This window comes from Oncorhynchus clarkii, unplaced genomic scaffold, assembly GCF_045791955.1.
Source record: "Oncorhynchus clarkii lewisi isolate Uvic-CL-2024 unplaced genomic scaffold, UVic_Ocla_1.0 unplaced_contig_214_pilon_pilon, whole genome shotgun sequence".
Lineage (NCBI taxonomy): Eukaryota > Metazoa > Chordata > Actinopteri > Salmoniformes > Salmonidae > Oncorhynchus > Oncorhynchus clarkii.
This window is the reverse complement of record NW_027257928.1, coordinates 226051-250000: the sequence shown is the minus strand read 5'-3', so window position 1 is coordinate 250000 and position 23950 is coordinate 226051. Positions and strand designations below refer to the sequence as shown.

At 46.4% G+C, this 23950-nt stretch overlaps 1 protein-coding gene across 1 annotated transcript in view; it reads left to right on the top strand.

The window, feature by feature from the left end:
* LOC139393681 (CUB and sushi domain-containing protein 3-like) overlaps positions 1–23950 on the top strand; it is a gene marked incomplete at its 5' end in the record, with an annotated part of 562572 nt that overhangs the window by 379261 nt on the left and 159361 nt on the right. Inside the window, 4 exons of the mRNA XM_071142025.1 lie at positions 129–317; positions 1916–2093; positions 17480–17625; positions 21817–21897. Coding sequence (XP_070998126.1) covers positions 129–317; positions 1916–2093; positions 17480–17625; positions 21817–21897 — 594 coding nt within the window. The remainder of the gene's footprint in view (positions 1–128; positions 318–1915; positions 2094–17479; positions 17626–21816; positions 21898–23950) is intronic.

The window sequence follows — 23950 nt, the reverse complement described above, 5'->3', positions numbered from 1 at the left end:
GCCTTCCCATTAATCACACAGACTAATGGTCGGTGTCAGGCAACGTTAATCTGCTGTCCTTTTCCCCCTCGAACACATTCAAATAAAACCCCATTAACATGCCCTTTGTGTTCCCTGTTGACCAATAGCCTATGAGCTCCAGCGCTGCCCTGACCCGAGGCCGTTCCGTAACGGCGTGGTGATAGGCCGAGACTTCGGGGTGGGCCTGACCATCTCGTTTGAATGCCTGCCAGGTTACACCCTGATAGGAGAGGTCTCACTCACCTGCCTGCATGGGGTCAGCAGAAACTGGAACTACCCTGTACCATGCTGTGAAGGTGAGTGGATTATCTTCATGCCTAATGTATTTAATATCTCTGTAAATTGACTTCTCTTTGGAATTATCTGATAGAGTGACATTAAATGTGGTGTGGTAGTGTATCCATATTCAGTTTAAACTTGAACACTACGCTGGTTTGTTGTTTGCTTTGAGAGATTTTATAGGCGCATTGAGTGTAAAGTAGTGCACTATATAGGGAATAGGGCCCTGGTCTAAAGTAGTGCACTATATAGGGAATAGGGCCCTGGTCTAAAGTAGTGCACTATATAGGGAATAGGGCTCTGGTCAGAAGTAGTGCACTATATAGGGAACAGGGCCCTGATCTAAAGTAGTGCACTATATAGGGAATAGAGCCCTGGTCTAAAGTAGTGCACTATATAGGGAATAGGGCCCTGATCTAAAGTAGTGCACTATATAGGGAATAGAGCCCTGGTCTAAAGTAGTGCACTATATAGGGAATAGAGCCCTGGTCTAAAGTAGTGCACTATATAGGGAATAGAGCCCTGGTCTAAAGTAGTGCACTATATAGGGAATAGGGCCCTGATCTAAAGTAGTGCACTATATAGGGAATAGAGCCCTGGTCTAAAGTAGTGCACTATATAGGGAATAGGGCCCTGATCTAAAGTAGTGCACTATATAGGGAATAGAGCCCTGGTCTAAAGTAGTGCACTATATAGGGAATAGGGCCCTGATCTAAAGTAGTGCACTATATAGGGAATAGAGCCCTGGTCTAAAGTAGTGCACTATATAGGGAATAGAGCCCTGGTCTAAAGTAGTGCACTATATAGGGAATAGAGCCCTGGTCTAAAGTAGTGCACTATATAGGGAATAGAGCCCTGGTCTAAAGTAGTGCACTATATAGGGAATAGGGCCCTGATCTAAAGTAGTGCACTATATAGGGAATAGAGCCCTGGTCTAAAGTAGTGCACTATATAGGGAATAGGGCCCTGATCTAAAGTAGTGCACTATATAGGGAATAGAGCCCTGGTCTAAAGTAGTGCACTATATAGGGAATAGGGCCCTGATCTAAAGTAGTGCACTATATAGGGAATAGAGCCCTGGTCTAAAGTAGTGCACTATATAGGGAATAGGGCCCTGATCTAAAGTAGTGCACTATATAGGGAATAGGGCCCTGGTCTAAAGTAGTGTACTATATGGGGAATAGGGCCCTGATCTAAAGTAGTGCATTATAAAGGGAGTAGGGGGCCATTTCAGATACAGACCAGGTAACTGACGTCAATAACAAGGACAGTGAATCACATATCCTGGGGTTTACCCCTGCAGAATACACACATCCATGAACAATAACAAAATCATGTTTGGTTATGGTTGGTTTACTTACAGTTAGCCACTAGGGTAGTGTATCAGGGGACGGCTGACGGCTTCATTCTGCTCTCTCTCTCTCTCGATCTCAAACCCCCTCCCTCCCTCCCTCCCTCCCTCCCTCCCTCCCTCCCTCCCTCCCTCCCTTCCTTCCTTCCTTCCTTCCTTCCTTCCTTCCTTCCTTCCTCCCTCTCTCCCTCTCTCTCTCTCTCCCTCCCTCCCTCTCTCTCTCTCTCCCTCTGTCTCTCCCTCTCTCCCTCCCTCTCCCTCTAGCCCAGTGTGGTGGTAATATAACGTCTCTGAACGGGACCATCTATTCTCCCGACCACCCAGCAGAGTACCCTAACTTCCAGGACTGTCTGTGGAGTGTACGGGTTCCCCCAGGGAATGGCATCTGCATCAACTTCACCGTTCTCAATACTGAACCCATCTACGACTACATCACCGTCTGGTAAGTAGTGCACTTCGTTACAGTAGTATGGAATGCGTCACAAATGGCACCCTATTCCCTATATAGTGCACTACTTTTGACCAGAGCCCTATGGCACCCTATTCCCTATCTAGTGCACTACTTTTGACCAGAGCCCTATGGCACCCTATTCCCTATCTAGTGCACTACTTTTGACCAGAGCCCTATGGCACCCTATTCCCTATCTAGTGCACTACTTTAGACCAGAGCCCTATGGCTCCCTATTCCCTATATAGTGCACTACTTTTGACCAGAGCCCTATGGGTGTAGGGTGTCAATAGAGTGTATTTTGGGACGTGTTCCCGAATAGCCTATGTGTTGCTAAATAGTGTAATTTCCCCCTTAAAATCCTCAGTAGTGATGCGCGGGGTATGACTCATAACTCGCAGTCCCCCGCGGTTAAAGCCGAGTGAGTTTAGGGTCAAGAAATGTTGTGTGGATGAAAGGAAGAGTGGGTGATGTCATTGAATAAAGACAAAAAACAATACCTTAACATTTTTTTATTTTTTAAATCTATAATTCTGATGCTATATTTATATGAATTATTAATTTAATTTATTGGTATATACAGACAGAAGGAAACAGACCTTATACAGACAGAAGGAAACAGACCTTAAAGCATTTTATACAGACAGAAGGAAACAGACCTTATACAGACAGAAGGAAACAGACCTTAAAGCATTTTATACAGACAGAAGGAAACAGACCTTATACAGACAGAAGGAAACAGACCTTATACAGACAGAAGGAAACAGACCTTAAAGCATTTTATACAGACAGAAGGAAACAGACCTTATACAGACAGAAGGAAACAGACCTTAAAGCATTTTATACAGACAGAAGGAAACAGACCTTATACAGACAGAAGGAAACAGACCTTAAAACATTTATACAGACAGAAGGAAACAGACCTTATACAGACAGAAGGAAACAGACCTTAAAGCATTTTATACAGACAGAAGGAAACAGACCTTAAAGCATTTTATACAGACAGAAGGAAACAGACCTTATACAGACAGAAGGAAACAGACCTTAAAACATTTTATACAGACAGAAGGAAACAGACCTTATACAGACAGAAGGAAACAGACCTTAAAGCATTTTATACAGACAGAAGGAAACAGACCGTAAAGCATTTTATACAGACAGAAGGAAACAGACCTTAAAGTATTTTATACAGAGTGTAACGTGTGCGCTGGGAGTCAGGTAGCAAGTTCAGGGAGTGAATAGATTTAATGAATGAAAACATACTATACCAAGAACCGCGAACAAAGCACAGACCTAAAACAGAACCATTGACACCTGGGGAAGGAACTAAAGGCAGTGACATATATATATATATATATATATATATATATATATATATATATATATATATATATATATATATATATATATATAGGGAAGGTAATCAGGGAAGTGATGGAGTCCAGGTGAGTCTGATGCGCGTAACGATGGTGACAGTTGTTCGCACACCATCACACACAGACCGAAGGAAACAAACCTTTAAAACATTTTATACAGACAGAAGGAAATATGCATTGTGTTCTTTGCTATCCTCTCCCTACTCCCACACACTGAACACACAATGTATTTCCTGAGTAAAGGGCACTAGGTAAAGGACACTAAGTACTTTATGACAGTAAAGGCAGTATTTCCAGCTGGGAATATATACAGATACAGCTACTCTAACAACATTTAACAAAGCAGTTAACCATCAATTCCATCAGTTTTCCTGAGGTATATATTGGGCTACACTTGCTTGTTTTTAAAAAGCAAAGCATTAAAATATGTTTTTAGAATCATCGGCATAATGGAGGCCAGATGGAATGTAGAATGTAGAATGTGGAATGTAGAATGTAGAATGTAGAATGTGGAATTCTCCTCCGTTGGATTCCAGAACAGAACAGTAGAGTAGTAGAACAACTCAGCTGCACCGTAGGCAGTCACACCCCCACCACACAGCCCCGCCGGGGGAACCCAACCCCGGGCCTTTCTCTCTCTCTCCACTCCTCCCATGGGGACACTTTGAGCTCTGCCTCGGGCTTACAGTCAGAACAAGGCATCTGCAAGAGGCATCCACTTTAGAAAAACACTTCTGTTGGACTCAGTAGACACGCCAAAAACATTTCTGTTGGACTCAATAAACATGACAAAAACATTTCTGTTGGACTCAGTAGACACGCCAAAAACATTTCTGTTGGACTCAATAAACATGACAAAAACATTTCTGTTGGACTCAATAAACATGACAAAAACACTTCTGTTGGACTCAATAAACATGACAAAAACACTTCTGTTGGACTCAATAAACATGACAAATTACACTTATGTTGGACTCCGTAAACATGACAAATTACACTTCTGTTGGACTCAATAAACATGCCAAAAACACTTCTGTTGGACTCAATAAACATGCCAAAAACACTTCTGTTGGACTCAATAGAGATGAATTGGTTTCCCTTTTCGGATGCAGTCAGTCAGAAAAACAGATGTATCTCCTCTCTCACGACGTCGGCATTAGTGGTAATGCGTTTTCTCCGGTACAGCAGAGCAGACGACAGCGGCCGAAGGCTTCAGCGATAGGTTCAGCCATAATGACAACCCTGTTAAGGAGCAGTCCGGAGGGAAATTGCTTATCATTGAAAATCATTAGTACTGGCTGTGGCTGATGTTGACCTCATTTAGCTGGGCTTTACGTAACATAAACTCAGGTTCTCTGGATATTCTGGCTGGGTTGAGTCCCCCCCCCCCCTAAATCTCTATAGTTAGTACAGCACTTAGCTAGCTAGGACCCTGGAAGACCCAGACCAATCATAGTACAGCACTTAGCTAGCTAGGACCCTGGAGGACCCAGACCACTCATAGTACAGCACTTAGCTAGCTAGCTAGGACCCTGGAGGACCCAGACCACTCATAGTACAGCACTTAGCTAGCTAGCTAGGACCCTGGAGGACCCAGACCACTCATAGTACAGCACTTAGCTAGTTAGCTAGGACCCTGGAGGACCCGAACCACTCATGGTACAGCACTTAGCTAGCTAGGACACTGGAGGACCCAGACCACTCATAGTACAGCACTTAGCTAGCTAGCTAGGACCCTGGAGGACCCAGACCACTCATAGTACAGCACTTAGCTAGCTAGCTAGGACCCTGGAGGACCCAGACCACTCATAGTACAGCACTTAGCTAGCTAGGACCCTGGAGGACCCAGACCACTCATAGTACAGCACTTAGCTAGCTAGCTAGGACCCTGGAGGACCCAGACCACTCATAGTACAGCACTTAGCTAGCTAGCTAGGACCCTGGAGGACCCAGACCACTCATAGTACAGCACTTAGCTAGCTAGGACCCTGGAGGACCCAGACCAATCATAGTATAGCACTTAGCTAGCTAGCTAGGACCCTGGAGGACCCAGACCACTCATAGTACAGCACTTAGCTAGCTTGGACCCTGGAAGACCCAGACCAATCATAGTACAGCACTTAGCTAGCTAGCTAGGACCCTGGAAAACCCAGACCACTCATAGTGCAGCACTTAGCTAGCTAGCTAGGACCCTGGAGGACCCAGACCACTCATAGTACAGCACTTAGCTAGCTAGGACCCTGGAGGACCCAGACCACTCATAGTACAGCACTTAGCTAGCTAGGACCCTGGAAGACCCAGACCACTCATAGTACAGCACTTAGCTAGCTAGGACCCTGGAGGACCCAGACCACTCATAGTACAGCACTTAGCTAGCTAGGACCCTGGAGGACCCAGACCACTCATAGTACAGCACTTAGCTAGCTAGCTAGGACCCTGGAGGACACAGACCACTCATAGTACAGCACTTAGCTAGCTAGGACACTGGAAGACCCAGACCAATCATAGTACAGCACTTAGCTAGCTAGGACCCTGGAGGACCCAGACCACTCATAGTACAGCACTTAGCTAGCTAGGACCCTGGAAGACCCAGACCACTCATAGTACAGCACTTAGCTAGCTAGGACCCTGGAGGACCCAGACCACTCATAGTAGAGCACTTAGCTAGCTAGCTAGGACCCTGGAAGACCCAGACCACTCATAGTACAGCACTTAGCTAGCTAGGACCCTGGAAGACCCAGACCACTCATAGTACAGCACTTAGCTAGCTAGCTAGGACCCTGGAGGACCCAGACCACTCATAGTACAGCACTTAGCTAGCTAGGACTCTGGAAGACCCAGACCACTCATAGTGCAGCACTTAGCTAGCTAGGACCCTGGAGGACCCAGACCACTCATAGTACAGCACTTAGCTAGCTTGGACCCTGGAAGACCCAGACCAATCATAGTACAGCACTTAGCTAGCTAGCTAGGACCCTGGAAAACCCAGACCACTCATAGTGCAGCACTTAGCTAGCTAGCTAGGACCCTGGAGGACCCAGACCACTCATAGTACAGCACTTAGCTAGCTAGGACCCTGGAGGACCCAGACCACTCATAGTACAGCACTTAGCTAGCTAGGACCCTGGAAGACCCAGACCACTCATAGTACAGCACTTAGCTAGCTAGGACCCTGGAGGACCCAGACCACTCATAGTACAGCACTTAGCTAGCTAGGACCCTGGAGGACCCAGACCACTCATAGTACAGCACTTAGCTAGCTAGGACCCTGGAGGACCCAGACCACTCATAGTACAGCACTTAGCTAGCTAGCTAGGACCCTGGAGGACACAGACCACTCATAGTACAGCACTTAGCTAGCTAGGACACTGGAAGACCCAGACCAATCATAGTACAGCACTTAGCTAGCTAGGACCCTGGAGGACCCAGACCACTCATAGTACAGCACTTAGCTAGCTAGGACCCTGGAAGACCCAGACCACTCATAGTACAGCACTTAGCTAGCTAGGACCCTGGAGGACCCAGACCACTCATAGTAGAGCACTTAGCTAGCTAGCTAGGACCCTGGAAGACACAGACCACTCATAGTACAGCACTTAGCTAGCTAGGACCCTGGAAGACCCAGACCACTCATAGTACAGCACTTAGCTAGCTAGCTAGGACCCTGGAGGACCCAGACCACTCATAGTACAGCACTTAGCTAGCTAGGACTCTGGAAGACCCAGACCACTCATAGTGCAGCACTTAGCTAGCTAGGACCCTGGAGGACCCAGACCACTCATAGTACAGCACTTAGCTAGCTAGGACCCTGGAAGGCCCAGACCACTCATAGTACAGCACTTAGCTAGCTAGGACCCTGGAAGGCCCAGACCACTCATAGTACAGCACTTAGCTAGCTAGGACCCTGGAGGACCCAGACCACTCATAGTGCAGCACTTAGCTAGCTAGGACCCTGGAAGACCCAGACCACTCATAGTACAGCACTTAGCTAGCTAGGACCCTGGAAGACCCAGACCACTCATAGTACAGCACTTAGCTAGCTAGGACCCTGGAAGACCCAGACCACTCATAGTACAGCACTTAGCTAGCTAGGACCCTGGAGGACCGAGACCACTCATAGTACATTACTTAGCTAGCTAGGACCCTGGAGGACCCAGACCACTCATAGTAGAGCACTTAGCTAGCTAGGACCCAGGAAGACCCAGACCACTCATAGTAGAGTACTTAGCTAGCTAAGACCCTGGAGAACCCAGACCACTCATAGTACAGCACTTAGCTAGCTAGCTAGGACCCTGGAGGACCCAGACCACTCATAGTACAGCACTTAGCTAGCTAGGACCCTGGAGGACCCAGACCACTCATAGTAGAGCACTTAGCTAGCTAGGACCCTGGAAGACCCAGACCACTCATAGTACAGCACTTAGCTAGCTAGCTAGGACCCTGGAAGACCCAGACCACTCATAGTAGAGCACTTAGCTAGCTAGCTAGGACCCTGGAAGACCCAGACCACTCATAGTAGAGCACTTAGCTAGCTAGGACCCAGGAAGACCCAGACCACTCATAGTACAGCACTTAGCTAGCTAGGACCCTGGAAGGCCCAGACCACTCATTGTACAGCACTTAGCTAGCTAGGACCCTGGAAGACCCAGACCACTCATAGTACAGCACTTAGCTAGCTAGGACCCTGGAAGAACCAGACCACTCATAGTACAGCACTTAGCTAGCTAGGACCCTGGAGGACCCAGACCACTCATAGTACAGCACTTAGCTAGCTAGGACCCTGGAGGACCCAGACCACTCATAGTACAGCACTTAGCTAGCTAGGACCCTGGAAGAACCAGACCACTCATAGTACAGCACTTAGCTAGCTAGGACCCTGGAGGACCCAGACCACTCATAGTACAGCACTTAGCTAGCTAGCTAGGACCCTGGAGGACCCAGACCACTCATAGTGCAGCTCTTAGCTAGCTAGGACCCTGGAGGACCCAGACCACTCATAGTACAGCACTTAGCTATCGAGCTAGGGCCCTGAAGGACCCAGACCACTCATAGCACAGCACTGAGCTAGCTAGGACCCTGGAAGACCCAGACCACTCATAGTAGAGCACTTAGCTAGCTAGCTAGGACCCTGGAAGACCCAGACCACTCATAGTACAGCACTAAGCTAGCTAGCTAGGACCCTGGAAGACCCAGACCACTCATAGTACAGCACTTAGCTAGCTAGGACCCAGGAAGACCCAGACCACTCATAGTACAGCACTTAGCTAGCTAGGACCCTGGAGGACCCAGACCACTCATAGTACAGCCCTTAGCTAGCTAGGACCCAGGAAGACCCAGACCACTCATAGTACAGCACTTAGCTAGCTAGCTAGGACCCTGGAAGACCCAGACCACTCATAGTACAGCACTTAGCTAGCTAGGACCCTGGAGGACCCAGACCACTCATAGTACAGCACTTAGCTAGCTAGGACCCTGGAGGACCCAGACCACTCATAGTACAGCACTTAGCTAGCTAGCTAGGACCCTGGAGGACACAGACCACTCATAGTACAGCACTTAGCTAGCTAGGACCCTGGACAACCCAGACCACTCATAGTACAGCACTTAGCTAGCTAGCTAGGACCCTGGAAGACCCAGACCACTCATAGTACAGCACTTAGCTAGCTAGCTAGGACCCTGGAAGACCCAGATCACTCATAGTACAGCACTTAGCTAGCTAGGACCCTGGAGGACCCAGACCACTCATAGTACAGCACTTAGCTAGCTAGGACCCTGGAGGACCCAGACCACTCATAGTACAGCACTTAGCTAGCTAGCTAGGACCCTGGAGGACACAGACCACTCATAGTACAGCACTTAGCTAGCTAGGACCCTGGACAACCCAGACCACTCATAGTACAGCACTTAGCTAGCTAGCTAGGATCCTGGAAGACCCAGACCACTCATAGTACAGCACTTAGCTAGCTAGCTAGGACCCTGGAAGACCCAGACCACTCATAGTACAGCACTTAGCTAGCTAGGACCCTGGAGGACCCAGACCACTCATAGTACAGCACTTAGCTAGCTAGGACCCTGGAGGACCCAGACCACTCATAGTACAGCACTTAGCTAGCTAGCTAGGACCCTGGAGGACCCAGACCACTCATAGTACAACACTTAGCTAGCGAGCTAGGACCCTGGAGGACCCAGACCACTCATAGTACAGCACTGGGCTAGCTAGGACCCTGGAGGACCCAGACCACTCATAGTACAGCACTTAGCTAGCTAGGACCCTGGAGGACACAGACCACTCATAGTACAGCACTTAGCTAGCTAGGACCCTGGAGGACCCAGACCACTCATAGTACAGCACTGGGCTAGCTAGGACCCTGGAGGACCCAGACCACTCATAGTACAGCACTTAGCTAGCTAGGACCCTGGAGGACACAGACCACTCATAGTACAGCACTTAGCTAGCTAGGACCCTGGAGGACACAGACCACTCATAGTACAGCACTTAGCTAGCTAGGACCCTGGAGGTCCCAGACCACTCATAGTACAGCACCTAGCTAGGACCCTGGAAGGCCCAGACCACTCATAGTACAGCACTTAGCTAGCTAGGACCCTGGAGGACCCAGACCACTCATAGTACAGCACTTAGCTAGCTAGCTAGGACCCTGGAGGACACAGACCACTCATAGGACAGCACTTAGCTAGCGAGCTAGGACCCTGGAGGACCCAGACCACTCATAGTACAGCAACGTGCTTCTTCTTCTTCATTCTTCTTCTTCTTCATTCTTCTTTTTCATTCTTCTTCTTCATTCTTCTTCATTCTTCTTCTTCATTCTTCTTCATTCTTCTTCTTCTTCATTCTTCTTCTTCATTCTTCTTCTTCATTCTTCTTCCTGTATCCAGTGTATTTTCTTTCTTAAATGTGTCTGTACGTGTTTGGGGGTGATTGTTCCCCAGAAAGCTTTGTAGCTTTCGTAGCACTTAACTATTCACGAAAACCCCCGATGACCTAAACCCAGAATACACTGGGTCACAACGGTAGGGGTGATTGTTCCCTAGAAAGCTTTGTGGCTTTCGTAGCACTTAACTAGTCACGAAAACCCTCGGTGACCTAAACCCAGAATACACTGGGTCACAACGGTAGGGGTGATTGTTCCCCAGAAAGCTTTGTAGCTTTCGTAGCACTTAACTAGTCACGAAAACCCTCGATGACCTAAACCCAGAATACACTGGGTCACAACGGTAGGGGTGATTGTTCCCCAGAAAGCTTTGTAGCTTTCGTAGAACTTAACTAGTCACGAAAACCCTCGATGACCTAAACCCATAATACACTGGGTCACAACGGTAGGGGTGATTGTTCCCCAGAAAGCTTTGTAGCTTTCGTAGCACTTAACTAGTCACGAAAACTCTCGATGACCTAAACCCAGAATACACTGGGTCACAACGGTAGGGGTGATTGTTCCCCAGAAAGCTTTGTAGCTTTCGTAGCACTTACAGTGCCTTGCGAAAGTATTCGGCCCCCTTGAACTTTGCGACCTTTTGCCACATTTCAGACTTCAAACATAAAGATATAAAACTGTATTTTTTCGTGAAGAATCAACAACAAGTGGGACACAATCATGAAGTGGAACGACATTTATTGGATATTTCAAACTTTTTTAACAAATCAAAAACTGAAAAATTGGGCATGCAAAATTATTCAGCCCCTTTACTTTCAGTGCAGCAAACTCTCTCCAGAAGTTCAGTGAGGATCTCTGAATGATCCAATGTTGACCTAAATGACTAATGATGATAAATACAATCCACCTGTGTGTAATCAAGTCTCGGTATAAATGCACCTGCACTATGATAGTCTCAGAGGTCCGTTAAAAGCGCAGAGAGCATCATGAAGAACAAGGAACACACCAGGCAGGTCCGAGATACTGTTGTGAAGAAGTTTAAAGCTGGATTTGGATACAAAAAGATTTCCCAAGCTTTAAACATCCCAAGGAGCACTGTGCAAGCGATAATATTGAAATGGAAGGAGTATCAGACCACTGCAAATCTACCAAGACCTGGCCGTCCCTCTAAACTTTCAGCTCATACAAGGAGAAGACTGATCAGAGATGCAGCCAAGAGGCCCATGATCACTCTGGATGAACTGCAGAGATCTACAGCTGAGGTGGGAGACTCTGTCTATAGGACAACAATCAGTCGTATATTGCACAAATCTGGCCTTTATGGAAGAGTGGCAAGAAGAAAGCCATTTCTTAAAGATATCCATACAAAGTGTTGTTTAAAGTTTGCCACAAGCCACCTGGGAGACACACCAAACATGTGGAAGAAGGTGCTCTGGTCAGATGAAACCAAAATTGAACTTTTTGGCAACAATGCAAAACGTTATGTTTGGCGTAAAAGCAACACAGCTCATCACCCTGAACACATCATACCCACTGTCAAACATGGTGGTGGCAGCATCATGGTTTGGGCCTGCTTTTCTTCAGCAGGGACAGGGAAGATGGTTAAAATTGATGGGAAGATGGATGGAGCCAAATACAGGACCATTCTGGAAGAAAACCTGATGGAGTCTGCAAAAGACCTGAGACTGGGACGGAGATTTGTCTTCCAACAAGACAATGATCCAAAACATAAAGCAAAATCTACAATGGAATGGTTCAAAAATAAACATATCCAGGTGTTAGAATGGCCAAGTCAAAGTCCAGACCTGAATCCAATCGAGAATCTGTGGAAAGAACTGAAAATTGCTGTTCACAAATTCTCTCCATCCAACCTCACTGAGCTCGAGCTGTTTTGCAAGGAGGAATTGGAAAAAATGTCAGTCTCTCGATGTACAAAACTGATAGAGACATACCCCAAGCGACTTACAGCTGTAATCACAGCAAAAAGTGGCGCTACAAAGTATTAACTTAAGGGGGCTGAATAATTTTGCACGCCCAATTTTTCAGTTTTTGATTTGTTAAAAAAGTTTGAAATATCCAATAAATGTCGTTCCACTTCATGATTGTGTCCCACTTGTTGTTGATTCTTCACAAAAAAATACAGTTTTATATCTTTATGTTTGAAGCCTGAAATGTGGCAAAAGGTCGCAAAGTTCAAGGGGGCCGAATAATTTCGCAAGGCACTGTAACTAGTCACGAAAACCCTCGATGACCTAAACCCAGAATACACTGGGTCACAACGGTTGGGGTGATTGTTCCCTAGAAAGCTTTGTAGCTTTCGTAGAACTTAACTAGTCACGAAAACCCTCGATGACCTAAACCCAGAATACACTGGGTCACAACGGTTGGGGTGATTGTTCCCTAGAAAGCTTTGTAGCTTTCGTAGCACTTAACTAGTCACGAAAACCATCAATGACCTAAACCCAGAATACACTGGGTCACAACGGTTGGGGTGATTGTTCCCTAGAAAGCTTTGTGGCTTTCGTAGCACTTAACTAGTCACGAAAACCCTCGATGACCTAAACCCAGAATACACTGGGTCACAACGGTAGGGGTGATTGTTCCCCAGAAAGCTTTGTAGCTTTCATAGCACTTAACTAGTCACGAAAACCATCGATGACCTAAACCCAGAATACACTGGGTCACAACGGTAGGGGTGATTGTTCCCCAGAAAGCTTTGTAGCTTTCGTAGCACTTAACTAGTCACGAAAACAACACAACACTTGGGGCGGCAGGGTAGCCTAGTGGTTAGAGCATTGGACTAGTAACAGAAAGGTTGTACGTTCAAAATCCCCGAGCTGACAAGGTACACAATCTGTCGTTCTGCCCCTGAACAGGCAGTTAACCCACTGTTCCTAGGCCGTCATTGAAAATAAGAATTTGTTCTTAACTGACTTGCCTAGTTAAATAAAGGTAAAATAAATAAATAAAAAACAACGGTAACCTGCTTCATTTTTGGTGGATTTGTTGTTGTTGTTGTTGTTGTTGTTCACTTCAGGCACTTCAGAAGATCGATGGTCTAACGGTCAAAGATTTAACAGTTGTTATTCTCTCCTTGCTGATTGGCTGGTTATTATCAAGAGAAATAAAGTGTTACGTTAGCTACCAAGTTTTAGGGATACCCTGCTCCCTATAAAGTGTACTACGTTTGACCATGGCCCATAATGGACTATGTAGAGGATAGGGTGGCATTTAGGACGCAGAGGGAACTCACACTCTCCCCTGGTTGTTTGGGAGACAAATAACTCACACTCTCCCCTGGTTGTTTGGGAGACAAATAACTCACACTCTCCCCTGGTTGTTTGGGATACAGGCATAACTCACACTCTCCCCTGGTTGTTTGGGAGACAAATAACTCACACTCTCCCCTGGTTGTTTGGGATACAGGCATAACTCACACTCTCCCCTGGTTGTTTGGGAGACAAATAACTCACACTCTCCCCTGGTTGTTTGGGATACATGCCTAACTCACACTCTCCCCTGGTTGTTTGGGATACAGGCCTAACTCTCACTCTCCCCTGGTTGTTTGGGATACAGGCGTAACTCATACTCTCCCTTGGTTGTTTGGGATACAGGCATAACTCACACTCTCCCCTGGTTGTCTGGGAGACAAATAACTCACACTCTCCCCTGGTTGTTTGGGAGACAAATAACTCACACTCTCCCCTGGTTGTTTGGGATACAGGCATAACTCACACTCTCCCCTGGTTGTTTGGGAGACAAATAACTCACACTCTCCCCTGGTTGTTTGGGATACAGGCATAACTCACACTCTCCCCTGGTTGTTTGGGAGACAAATAACTCACACTCTCCCCTGGTTGTTTGGGATACATGCCTAACTCACACTCTCCCCTGGTTGTTTGGGATACAGGCCTAACTCTCACTCTCCCCTGGTTGTTTGGGATACAGGCGTAACTCATACTCTCCCTTGGTTGTTTGGGATACAGGCATAACTCACACTCTCCCCTGGTTGTCTGGGAGACAAATAACTCACACTCTCCCCTGGTTGTTTGGGATACATGCCTAACTCACACTCTCCCCTGGTTGTTTGGGATACAGGCGTAACTCACACTCTCCCCTGGTTGTTTGGGATACAGGCGTAACTCACACTCTCCCCTGGTTGTTTGGGATACAGGCGTAACTCACACTCTCCCCTGGTTGTTTGGGATACATGCCTAACTCTCACTCTCCCCTGGTTGTTTGGGATACAGGCGTAACTCACACTCTCCCCTGGTTGTTTGGGAGACAAATAACTCACACTCTCCCCTGGTTGTCTGGGAGACAAATAACTCACACTCTCCCCTGGTTGTTTGGGATACATGCCTAACTCACACTCTCCCCTGGTTGTTTGGGATACAGGCGTAACTCACACTCTCCCCTGGTTGTTTGGGATACATGCCTAACTCACACTCTCCCCTGGTTGTTTGGGATACAGGCGTAACTCACACTCTCCCTTGGTTGTTTGGGATACAGGCATAACTCACACTCTCCCCTGGTTGTTTGGGATACATGCCTAACTCACACTCTCCCCTGGTTGTTTGGGATACAGGCCTAACTCTCACTCTCCCCTGGTTGTTTGGGATACAGGCGTAACTCACACTCTCCCCTGGTTGTTTGGGATACAGGCCTAACTCTCACTCTCCCCTGGTTGTTTGGGATACAGGCGTAACTCACACTCTCCCCTGGTTGTTTGGGATACAGGCCTAACTCTCACTCTCCCCTGGTTGTTTGGGATACAGGCGTAACTCACACTCTCCCCTGGTTGTTTGGGATACAGGCGTAACTCTCACTCTCCCCTGGTTATTGCTCATCGCTACAGGGCCACAGACCTAGACCACTCTCACAACATCAAAGGGCCCTAATGTGGAAAATTGTGTATACTTCACCCTCAGAAGATTTACAGTCAAACAATTTATATAATGACTCTCTCTCTCTGCTGTGGGACCAGGCTGTCCAGACTAATGACTCTCTCTCTCTCTGCTGTGGGACCAGGCTGTCCAGACTAATAACTCTCTCTCTCTCTGCTGTGGGACCAGGCTGTCCAGACTAATGACTCTCTCTCTCTCTGCTGTGGGACCAGGCTGTCCAGACTAATGACTCTCTCACTCTCTCTCTGCTGTGGGACCAGGCTGTCCAGACTAATGACTCTCTCTCTCTCTGCTGTGGGACCAGGCTGTCCAGACTAATGACTCTCTCTCTCTCTGCTGTGGGACCAGGCTGTCCAGACTAATGACTCTCTCACTCTCTCTCTGCTGTGGGACCAGGCTGTTCAGACTAATGACTCTCTCTCTCTCTGCTGTTGGACCAGGCTGTCCAGACTAATGGCTCTCTCTCTCTCTGCTGTGGGACCAGGCTGTCCAGACTAATGACTCTCTCTCTCTCTCTCTCTCTCTCTCTGCTGTGGGACCAGGCTGTCCAGACTAATGACTCTCTCTCTCTCTGCTGTGGGACCAGGCTGTTCAGAATAATGACTCTCTCTCTCTGCTGTGGGACCAGGCTGTCCAGACTAATGGCTCTCTCTCTCTCTGCTGTGGGACCAGGCTGTCCAGACTAATGACTCTCTCTCTCTCTGCTGTGGGACCAGGCTGTCCAGACTAATGGCTCTCTCTCTCTCTGCTGTGGGACCAGGCTGTCCAGACTAATGGCTCTCTCTCTCTCTGCTGTGGGACCAGGCTGTCCAGACTAATGACTCTCTCTCTCTGCTGTGGGACCAGGCTGTCCAGACTAATGACTCTCTCTCTCTGCTGTGGGACCAGGCTGTCCAGACTAATGACTCTCTCTCTCTGCTGTGGGATCAGGCTGTCCAGACTAATGACTCTCTCTCTCTGCTGTGGGACCAGGCTGTCCAGACTAATGACTCTCTCTCTCTCTCTCTGCTGTGGGACCAGGCTGTCCAGACTAATGACTCTCTCTCTCTGCTGTGGGACCAGTCTGTCCATACTAATGACTCTCTCTCTCTCTCTGCTGTGGGATCAGGCTGTCCAGACTAATGACTCTCTCTCTCTGCTGTGGGACCAGGCTGTCCAGACTAATGACTCTCTCTCTCTCTGCTGTGGGACCAGGCTGTCCAGACTAATGACTCTCTCTCTCTCTGCTGTGGGACCAGGCTGTCCAGACTAATGACTCTCTCTCTCTCTCTGCTGTGGGACCAGGCTGTCCAGACTAATGACTCTCTCTCTCTCTCTGCTGTGGGACCAGGCTGTCCAGACTAATGACTCTCTCTCTCTGCTGTGGGACCAGGCTGTCCAGACTAATGACTCTCTCTCTCTGCTGTGGGACCAGGCTGTTCAGACTAAGGACTCTCTCTCTCTGCTGTGGGACCAGGCTGTCCAGACTAATGACTCTCTCTCTCTCTGCTGTGGGACCAGGCTGTCCAGACTAATGACTCTCTCTCTCTGCTGTGGGACCAGGCTGTCCAGACTAATGACTCTCTCTCTCTCTGCTGTGGGACCAGGCTGTCCAGACTAATGACTCTCTCTCTCTCTCTGCTGTGGGACCAGGCTGTTCAGACTAATGACTCTCTCTCTCTGCTGTGGGACCAGGCTGTCCAGACTAATGACTCTCTCTCTCTCTGCTGTGGGACCAGGCTGTCCAGACTAATGACTCTCTCACTCTCTCTCTGCTGTGGGACCAGGCTGTTCAGACTAATGACTCTCTCTCTCTCTGCTGTTGGACCAGGCTGTCCAGACTAATGGCTCTCTCTCTCTCTGCTGTGGGACCAGGCTGTCCAGACTAATGACTCTCTCTCTCTCTCTCTCTCTCTCTGCTGTGGGACCAGGCTGTCCAGACTAATGACTCTCTCTCTCTCTGCTGTGGGACCAGGCTGTTCAGAATAATGACTCTCTCTCTCTCTGCTGTGGGACCAGGCTGTCCAGACTAATGACTCTCTCTCTCTCTGCTGTGGGACCAGGCTGTCCAGACTAATGACTCTCTCTCTCTCTGCTGTGGGACCAGGCTGTCCAGACTAATGACTCTCTCTTTCTCTCTGCTGTTCGACCAGGCTGTCTAGACTAATTAACTACAAAGCTTTGGGGAAACTAACTCACCGCTGATTGGTTATCGTCTCTCCTTACAGGGACGGACCTGACCAAGGATCTCCTCAGATTGGTCAGTTCAGTGGGAACACGCCCCAGAAAGAGGTCTATACCACAGCCAATCATGTCCTCATCAAGTTCCACAGTGATTTCAGCACTAGCGGGTTCTTTGTACTTAGTTACCATGGTGAGTAGTGCCCTTTTAAAGTGTCTACTTAGTTACCATGGTGAGTAGTGCCCTTTTACAGTTTCTACTTAGTTACCATGGTGAGTAGTGCCCTTTTACAGTTTCTACTTAGTTACCATGGTGAGTAGTGCCCTTTTACAGTTTCTACTTAGTTACCATGGTGAGTAGTGCCCTTTTAAAGTTTCTACTTAGTTACCATTAGTTACCATGGTGAGTGTTCCCTGTTAAAGAGACTGCTTCAGCTGTAATGATTTTGATTCAAATGAACCAGTATATTAAATAGAACCCTAGACTGGACATTGGTAAAATAATGAACTTACAGCATTCATGAACTTACTGCCTTTACGAATTTATAGTCATTATGAACTTAGTGTTTATGAACTTAGTGTTTATGAACTTACTGCATTAATGAACTTAGTCTTTATGAACTCAGTCTTTATGAACTTACTGTGTTTATGAACTTAGTCTTTATGAACTTAGTCTTTATGAACTTAGTCTTTGTGAACTTAGTCTTTATGAACTTAGTCTTTATGAACCTACAGTGTTTATGAACTTAGTCTTTATGAACTTAGTCTTTATGAACTTAGTCTTTATGAACTTAGTCTTTATGAACTTAGTCTTTATGAACTTAGTCTTTATGAACCTACAGTGTTTATGAACTTAGTCTTTATGAACTTAGTCTTTGTGAACTTAGTCTTTATGAACTTAGTGCATTAATGAACTTAGTCTTTATGAACTTAGTCTTTATGAACTTACTGCATTAATGAACTTAGTCTTTATGAACTTAGTCTTTATGAACTTAGTCTTTATGAACCTACAGTGTTTATGAACTTAGTCTTTATGAACTTAGTCTTTATGAACTTAGTCTTTATGAACCTACAGTGTTTATGAACTTAGTCTTTATGAACTTAGTCTTTGTGAACTTAGTCTTTATGAACTTAGTCTTTATGAATTTATAGTCAGGTAAGGAGGAGAGTGGTTGAAAGGAATAGAGGGGAAGCTGAATTAAGTCAATGAAAACCTCGGGCTCCCCGATTGACGCAGTGATCTGAGGCAGCGGTCTGAGGCAGCGGTCTGAGGCAGCGGTCTGAGGCAGTACTAGAGGCGTCACTACAGACTGTGGTTCGATTCCAGGCTGTATCACAGCGGTCTAAGGCACTGCATCTCAGTGCTAGTGGCGCCACTACAGACCATGGTTTGATTCCAGGCTGTATCACAGCGGTCTAAGGCACTGCATCTCAGTGCTAGAGGCGTCACTACAGACCGTGGTTCGATTCCAGGCTGTATCACAGCGGTCTAAGGCACTGCATCTCAGTGTTAGAGGCGTCACTACAGACCGTGGTTCGATTCCAGGCTGCATCACAGCGGTCTAAGGCACTGCATCTCAGTGCTAGAGGCGTCACTACAGACCGTGGTTTGATTCCAGGCTGCATCAAAGCGGTCTAAGGCACTGCATCACAGTGCTAGAGGCGTCACTACAGTCCCTGGTTCGAATCCAGGCTGCATCACATCCGGCCGTGATCGGGAGTCCCGTAGGACGGTGCACAATTGGCCCGTCGTCGTCTGGGTTTGGCCGTCATTGTATATAAGACTTAGTTCTTATAACTGACTAGTTAAATAAATACTGTAGGAGCACATGGGTCCGGATGAGGCTGACGTATTGATTACTATGCTGTTGTCACCACCTTTATTAGCTGGTTGTATTTTAGTCCATTCTGCTCCCTAGCGCCTTGTTGTTCTTATTGTCACGATTTATACTGATAAAAACCTGGATATCAACAGTCATCTTACCACAGTTTGAATTATCATGCCTTTTTTTATGATCGTGGTTGAGGTTCATAATCATGATAGCTGGACATTCTATGGATTTACAGGCTTAGAAGTGTGATGAGTTGACAGGATGAAGGAGGGGTGATGACAGTTTGATGAGCTGACAGGGTGAAGGAGGTGTGATGAGCTGACAGGATGAAGGAGGTGTGATGAGCTGACAGGATGAAGGAGGGGTGATGACAGTTTGATGAGCTGACAGGGTGAAGGAGGTGTGATGACAGTTTGATGAGCTGACAGGATGAAGGAGGTGTGATGACAGTTTGATGAGCTGACAGGATGAAGGAGGTGTGATGAGCTGACAGGATGAAGGGGGTGTGATGACAGTTTGATGAGCTGACACGATGAAGGAGGTGTGATGAGATGACAGGATGAAGGGGGTGTGATGACAGTTTGATGAGCTGACAGGATGAAGGAGGTGTGATGACAGTTTGATGAGCTGACAGGATGAAGGAGGGGTGATGACAGTTTGATGAGCTGACAGGATGAAGGAGGGGTGATGACAGTTTGATGAGCTGACAGGATGAAGGAGGTGTGATGACAGTTTGATGTGCTGACAGGATGAAGGAGGGGTGATGAGCTGACAGGATGAAGGAGGTGTGATGACAGTTTGATGAGCTGACAGGATGAAGGAGGTGTGATGACAGTTTGATGAGCTGACAGGATGAAGGAGGTGTGATGAGCTGACAGGATGAAGGAGGTGTGATGACAGTTTGATGAGCTGACAGCATGAAGGAGGTGTGATGAGCTGACAGGATGAAGGAGGTGTGATGACAGTTTGATGAGCAGACAGGATGAAGGAGGTGTGATGAGCTGACAGGATGAAGGAGGTGTGATGAGCTGACAGGATGAAGGAGGTGTGATGACAGTTTGATGAGCTGACAGGATGAAGGAGGTGTGATGACAGTTTGATGAGCTGACAGGATGAAGGAGGTGTGATGAGCTGACAGGATGAAGGAGGTGTGATGAGCTGACAGGATGAAAGAGGTGTGATGACAGTTTGATGAGCTGACAGGATGAAGGAGGTGTGATGACAGTTTGATGAGCTGACAGGATGAAGGAGGTGTGATGACAGTTTGATGAGCTGACAGGATGAAGAAGGTGTGATGACAGTTTGATGAGCTGACCGGATGAAGGAGGTGTGATGAGCTGACAGGATGAAGGAGGTGTGATGACAGTTTGATGAGCTGACAGGATGAAGGTGGTGTGATGACAGTTTGATGAGCTGACAGGATGAAGGAGGTGTGATGAGCTGACAGGATGAAGGAGGTGTGATAACAGTTTGATGAGCTGACAGGATGATGAAGGAGGTGTGATGACAGTTTGATGAGCTGACAGGATGAAGGAGGTGTGATGACAGTTTAATGAGCTGACAGGATGAAGGAGGTGTGATGACAGTTTGATGAGCTGACAGGATGAAGGAGGTGTGATGAGCTGACAGGGTGAAGGAGGGGTGATGACAGTTTGATGAGCTAACAGGATGAAGGAGGTGTGATGACAGTTTGATGAGCTGACAGGATGAAGGAGGTGTGATGAGCTGACAGGATGAAGGGGGTGTGATGACAGTTTGATGAGCTGACCGGATGAAGGAGGTGTGATGAGCTGACAGGATGAAGGAGGTGTGATGACAGTTTGATGAGCTGACAGGATGAAGGTGGTGTGATGACAGTTTGATGAGCTGACAGGATGAAGGAGGTGTGATGAGCTGACAGGATGAAGGAGGTGTGATAACAGTTTGATGAGCTGACAGGATGATGAAGGAGGTGTGATGACAGTTTGATGAGCTGACAGGATGAAGGAGGTGTGATGACAGTTTAATGAGCTGACAGGATGAAGGAGGTGTGATGACAGTTTGATGAGCTGACAGGATGAAGGAGGTGTGATGAGCTGACAGGGTGAAGGAGGGGTGATGACAGTTTGATGAGCTAACAGGATGAAGGAGGTGTGATGACAGTTTGATGAGCTGACAGGATGAAGGAGGTGTGATGAGCTGACAGGATGAAGGGGGTGTGATGACAGTTTGATGAGCTGACAGGATGATGGAGGTGTGATGACAGTTTGATGAGCAGACAGGATGATGGAGGTGTGATGAGCTGACAGGATGAAGGACGTGTGATGACAGTTTGATGAGCTGACAGGATAAAGGGGGTGTGATGACAGTTTGATGAGCTGACAGTATGAAGGAGGGGTGATGACAGTTTGATGAGCTGACAGGATGAAGGAGGGGTGATGACAGTTTGATGAGCTGACAGGATGCATATCAAGAGCCGAACTCTTGTGTTGATACGTAAGTTAATGTTTACCTTCTATTGTTGTTGTTCTTTATTGTTGTTGTTTATTGTTGTTGTTTATCCCCCTTCACAGCATACCAACTGAGAGTGTGTCAGTCTCCTCCAGCTGTTGCCAACGCAGAAGTCCTCACAGAACATGACGAGTTTGAAATAGGTCTGTCACCTTTTATACATGTGTTTGTTTGGTTGGTGAGTTGTTTGGTTGGTGAGTTGTTTGGTTGGTGGGTTGTTTGGTTGGTGAGTTGTTTGGTTGGTGGGTTGTTTGGTTGGTGAGTTGTTTGGTTGGTGAGTTGTTTGATTGGTGGGTTGTTTGGTTGGTGGGTTGTTTGGTTGGTGAGTTGTTTGGTTGGTGAGTTGTTTGGTTGGTGAGTTGTTTGGTTGGTGAGTTGTTTGGTTGGTGAGTTGTTTGGTTGGTGAGTTGTTTGGTTGGTGATTTGTTTGGTTGGTGAGTTGTTTGGTTGGTGAGTTGTTTGGTTGGTGAGTTGTTTGGTTGGTGAGTTGTTTGGTTGGTGAGTTGTTTGGTTGGTGAGTTGTTTGGTTGGTGAGTTGTTTGGTTGGTGAGTTGTTTGGTTGGTGAGTTGGCTGGTTATTTCTCTGTATTCATTCATTTATTTATATCAAAGTGGCGCAGTGCAAGCTGTGTTGCTACAGATGCTGGTTTAATACCCGTGCAGCCCTCGACTGGGGAGACCCGTGAGATGACTGTAGGTTTTTGGTTTCTCTCCCTCTAAAAACATAAATAATTCTAAATTACAAATTAGTAACAATGTCTCACCCCATGTTCAAGACTGGGGTATTTTCTTGCTCATTTTACGTTATTTGAAAACAAAATCATCTCCAAAATATTTAAGAGGCATTTCACTAATAACGGCGCTGGCTAAGGAAACATTCCCGTTGTTCTTAGTGCCAGTCTGCACCTTCAAACTAAAACAATTTAACTAATAATGGCATCTTTACGCTTTTCGTTAATAAAATATTGATAAAAATAACTCTTTCAAAATGTGTATTTAGTTATTGATCCATAATGAATTACTATGGGAATAAATATTACTGGTTTATAGAAATACTGAAACAAAATTGTCTAATGAAGGTAAACAACTTTTTGCTTACTGGGAAAAAACTCTTTCAAATACACACGTTGTACAGCGCCATCATGGCTTTTAGTAGGGCTGTATTTTTATAAATATTATTTTGGCCTTTAATTCAGATTACAATCGCTCACTGTCGTTTATTTTTTATTAAACAAAATAATCTCCAGAATATCATTATTGTCACTCTCCGAGCCCTTGGTTCTCTATGGTGTTTAGGTCAGAGCGTGACTAGGGGTGGGTGTTCTAGTCATTCTATTTCTAAGTTGGTGAGTTGTATGTTTCCCAATTAGAGGCAGCTGGTAATTGTTGCCTCTAATTGGGGATCATATTTAGGGAGCCCTTTCTCACAGCTTTGTGGGATATTGTGTTTGTTGCACCACGTAGTCATGGATTCATTGCTTTAAAAAAACAAAAACAAATGTTTTGTTGAAAAGTTTCACTTTAAATAAATATGTGGAACTCAAATCATGCTGCGCCTTGGTCCGTCCATTTCAACAATCGTGAAATTGCCGTGAACATCTATTTCATCACTGTTTTGCACTGCTCTGAGACAAGCATGGAGAAACTAAAATATTGAATTATATTCCATGACATTATTATTCACTGAATTTCAGCAAGTCTGATAAATAATCAAGTTAGGTTTCTCCAGAAATGTTTATTTAATTATTTCCTTCCTTTATTTAACTAGGCAAGTCAGTTAAGAACAAATTCTTATTTTCAATGACAGTCTAGGAACAGTGGGTTAACTGCCTGTTCAGGGGCAGAACGACAGATTTGTACCTTGTCAGCTCGGGGATTCGATTTTGCAACCTTTCAGGTTACTAGTCCAACGCTCTAACCACTACGCTACCTGCTGCCCCAAATAATGTATTCTAAATAACAAACTGGCTTTATTTACAAATTTGTGAGAATGTCTCACCCCATGTTCAAGAACTGCCTTTTTCTCGCTCACTCTAGGTTAAATGAAAACCAAATCTCCAAAAACGACAAATAAATCAATGCTAATCCCACTTTGTAACACAATAAAATGTGAAGAAATCCACACTCTCTGAATACTTTTGCAAGGCCCTGTTTCCTTCCAAGATACGACAATATGGTTGTATCAAAGGTACCCCA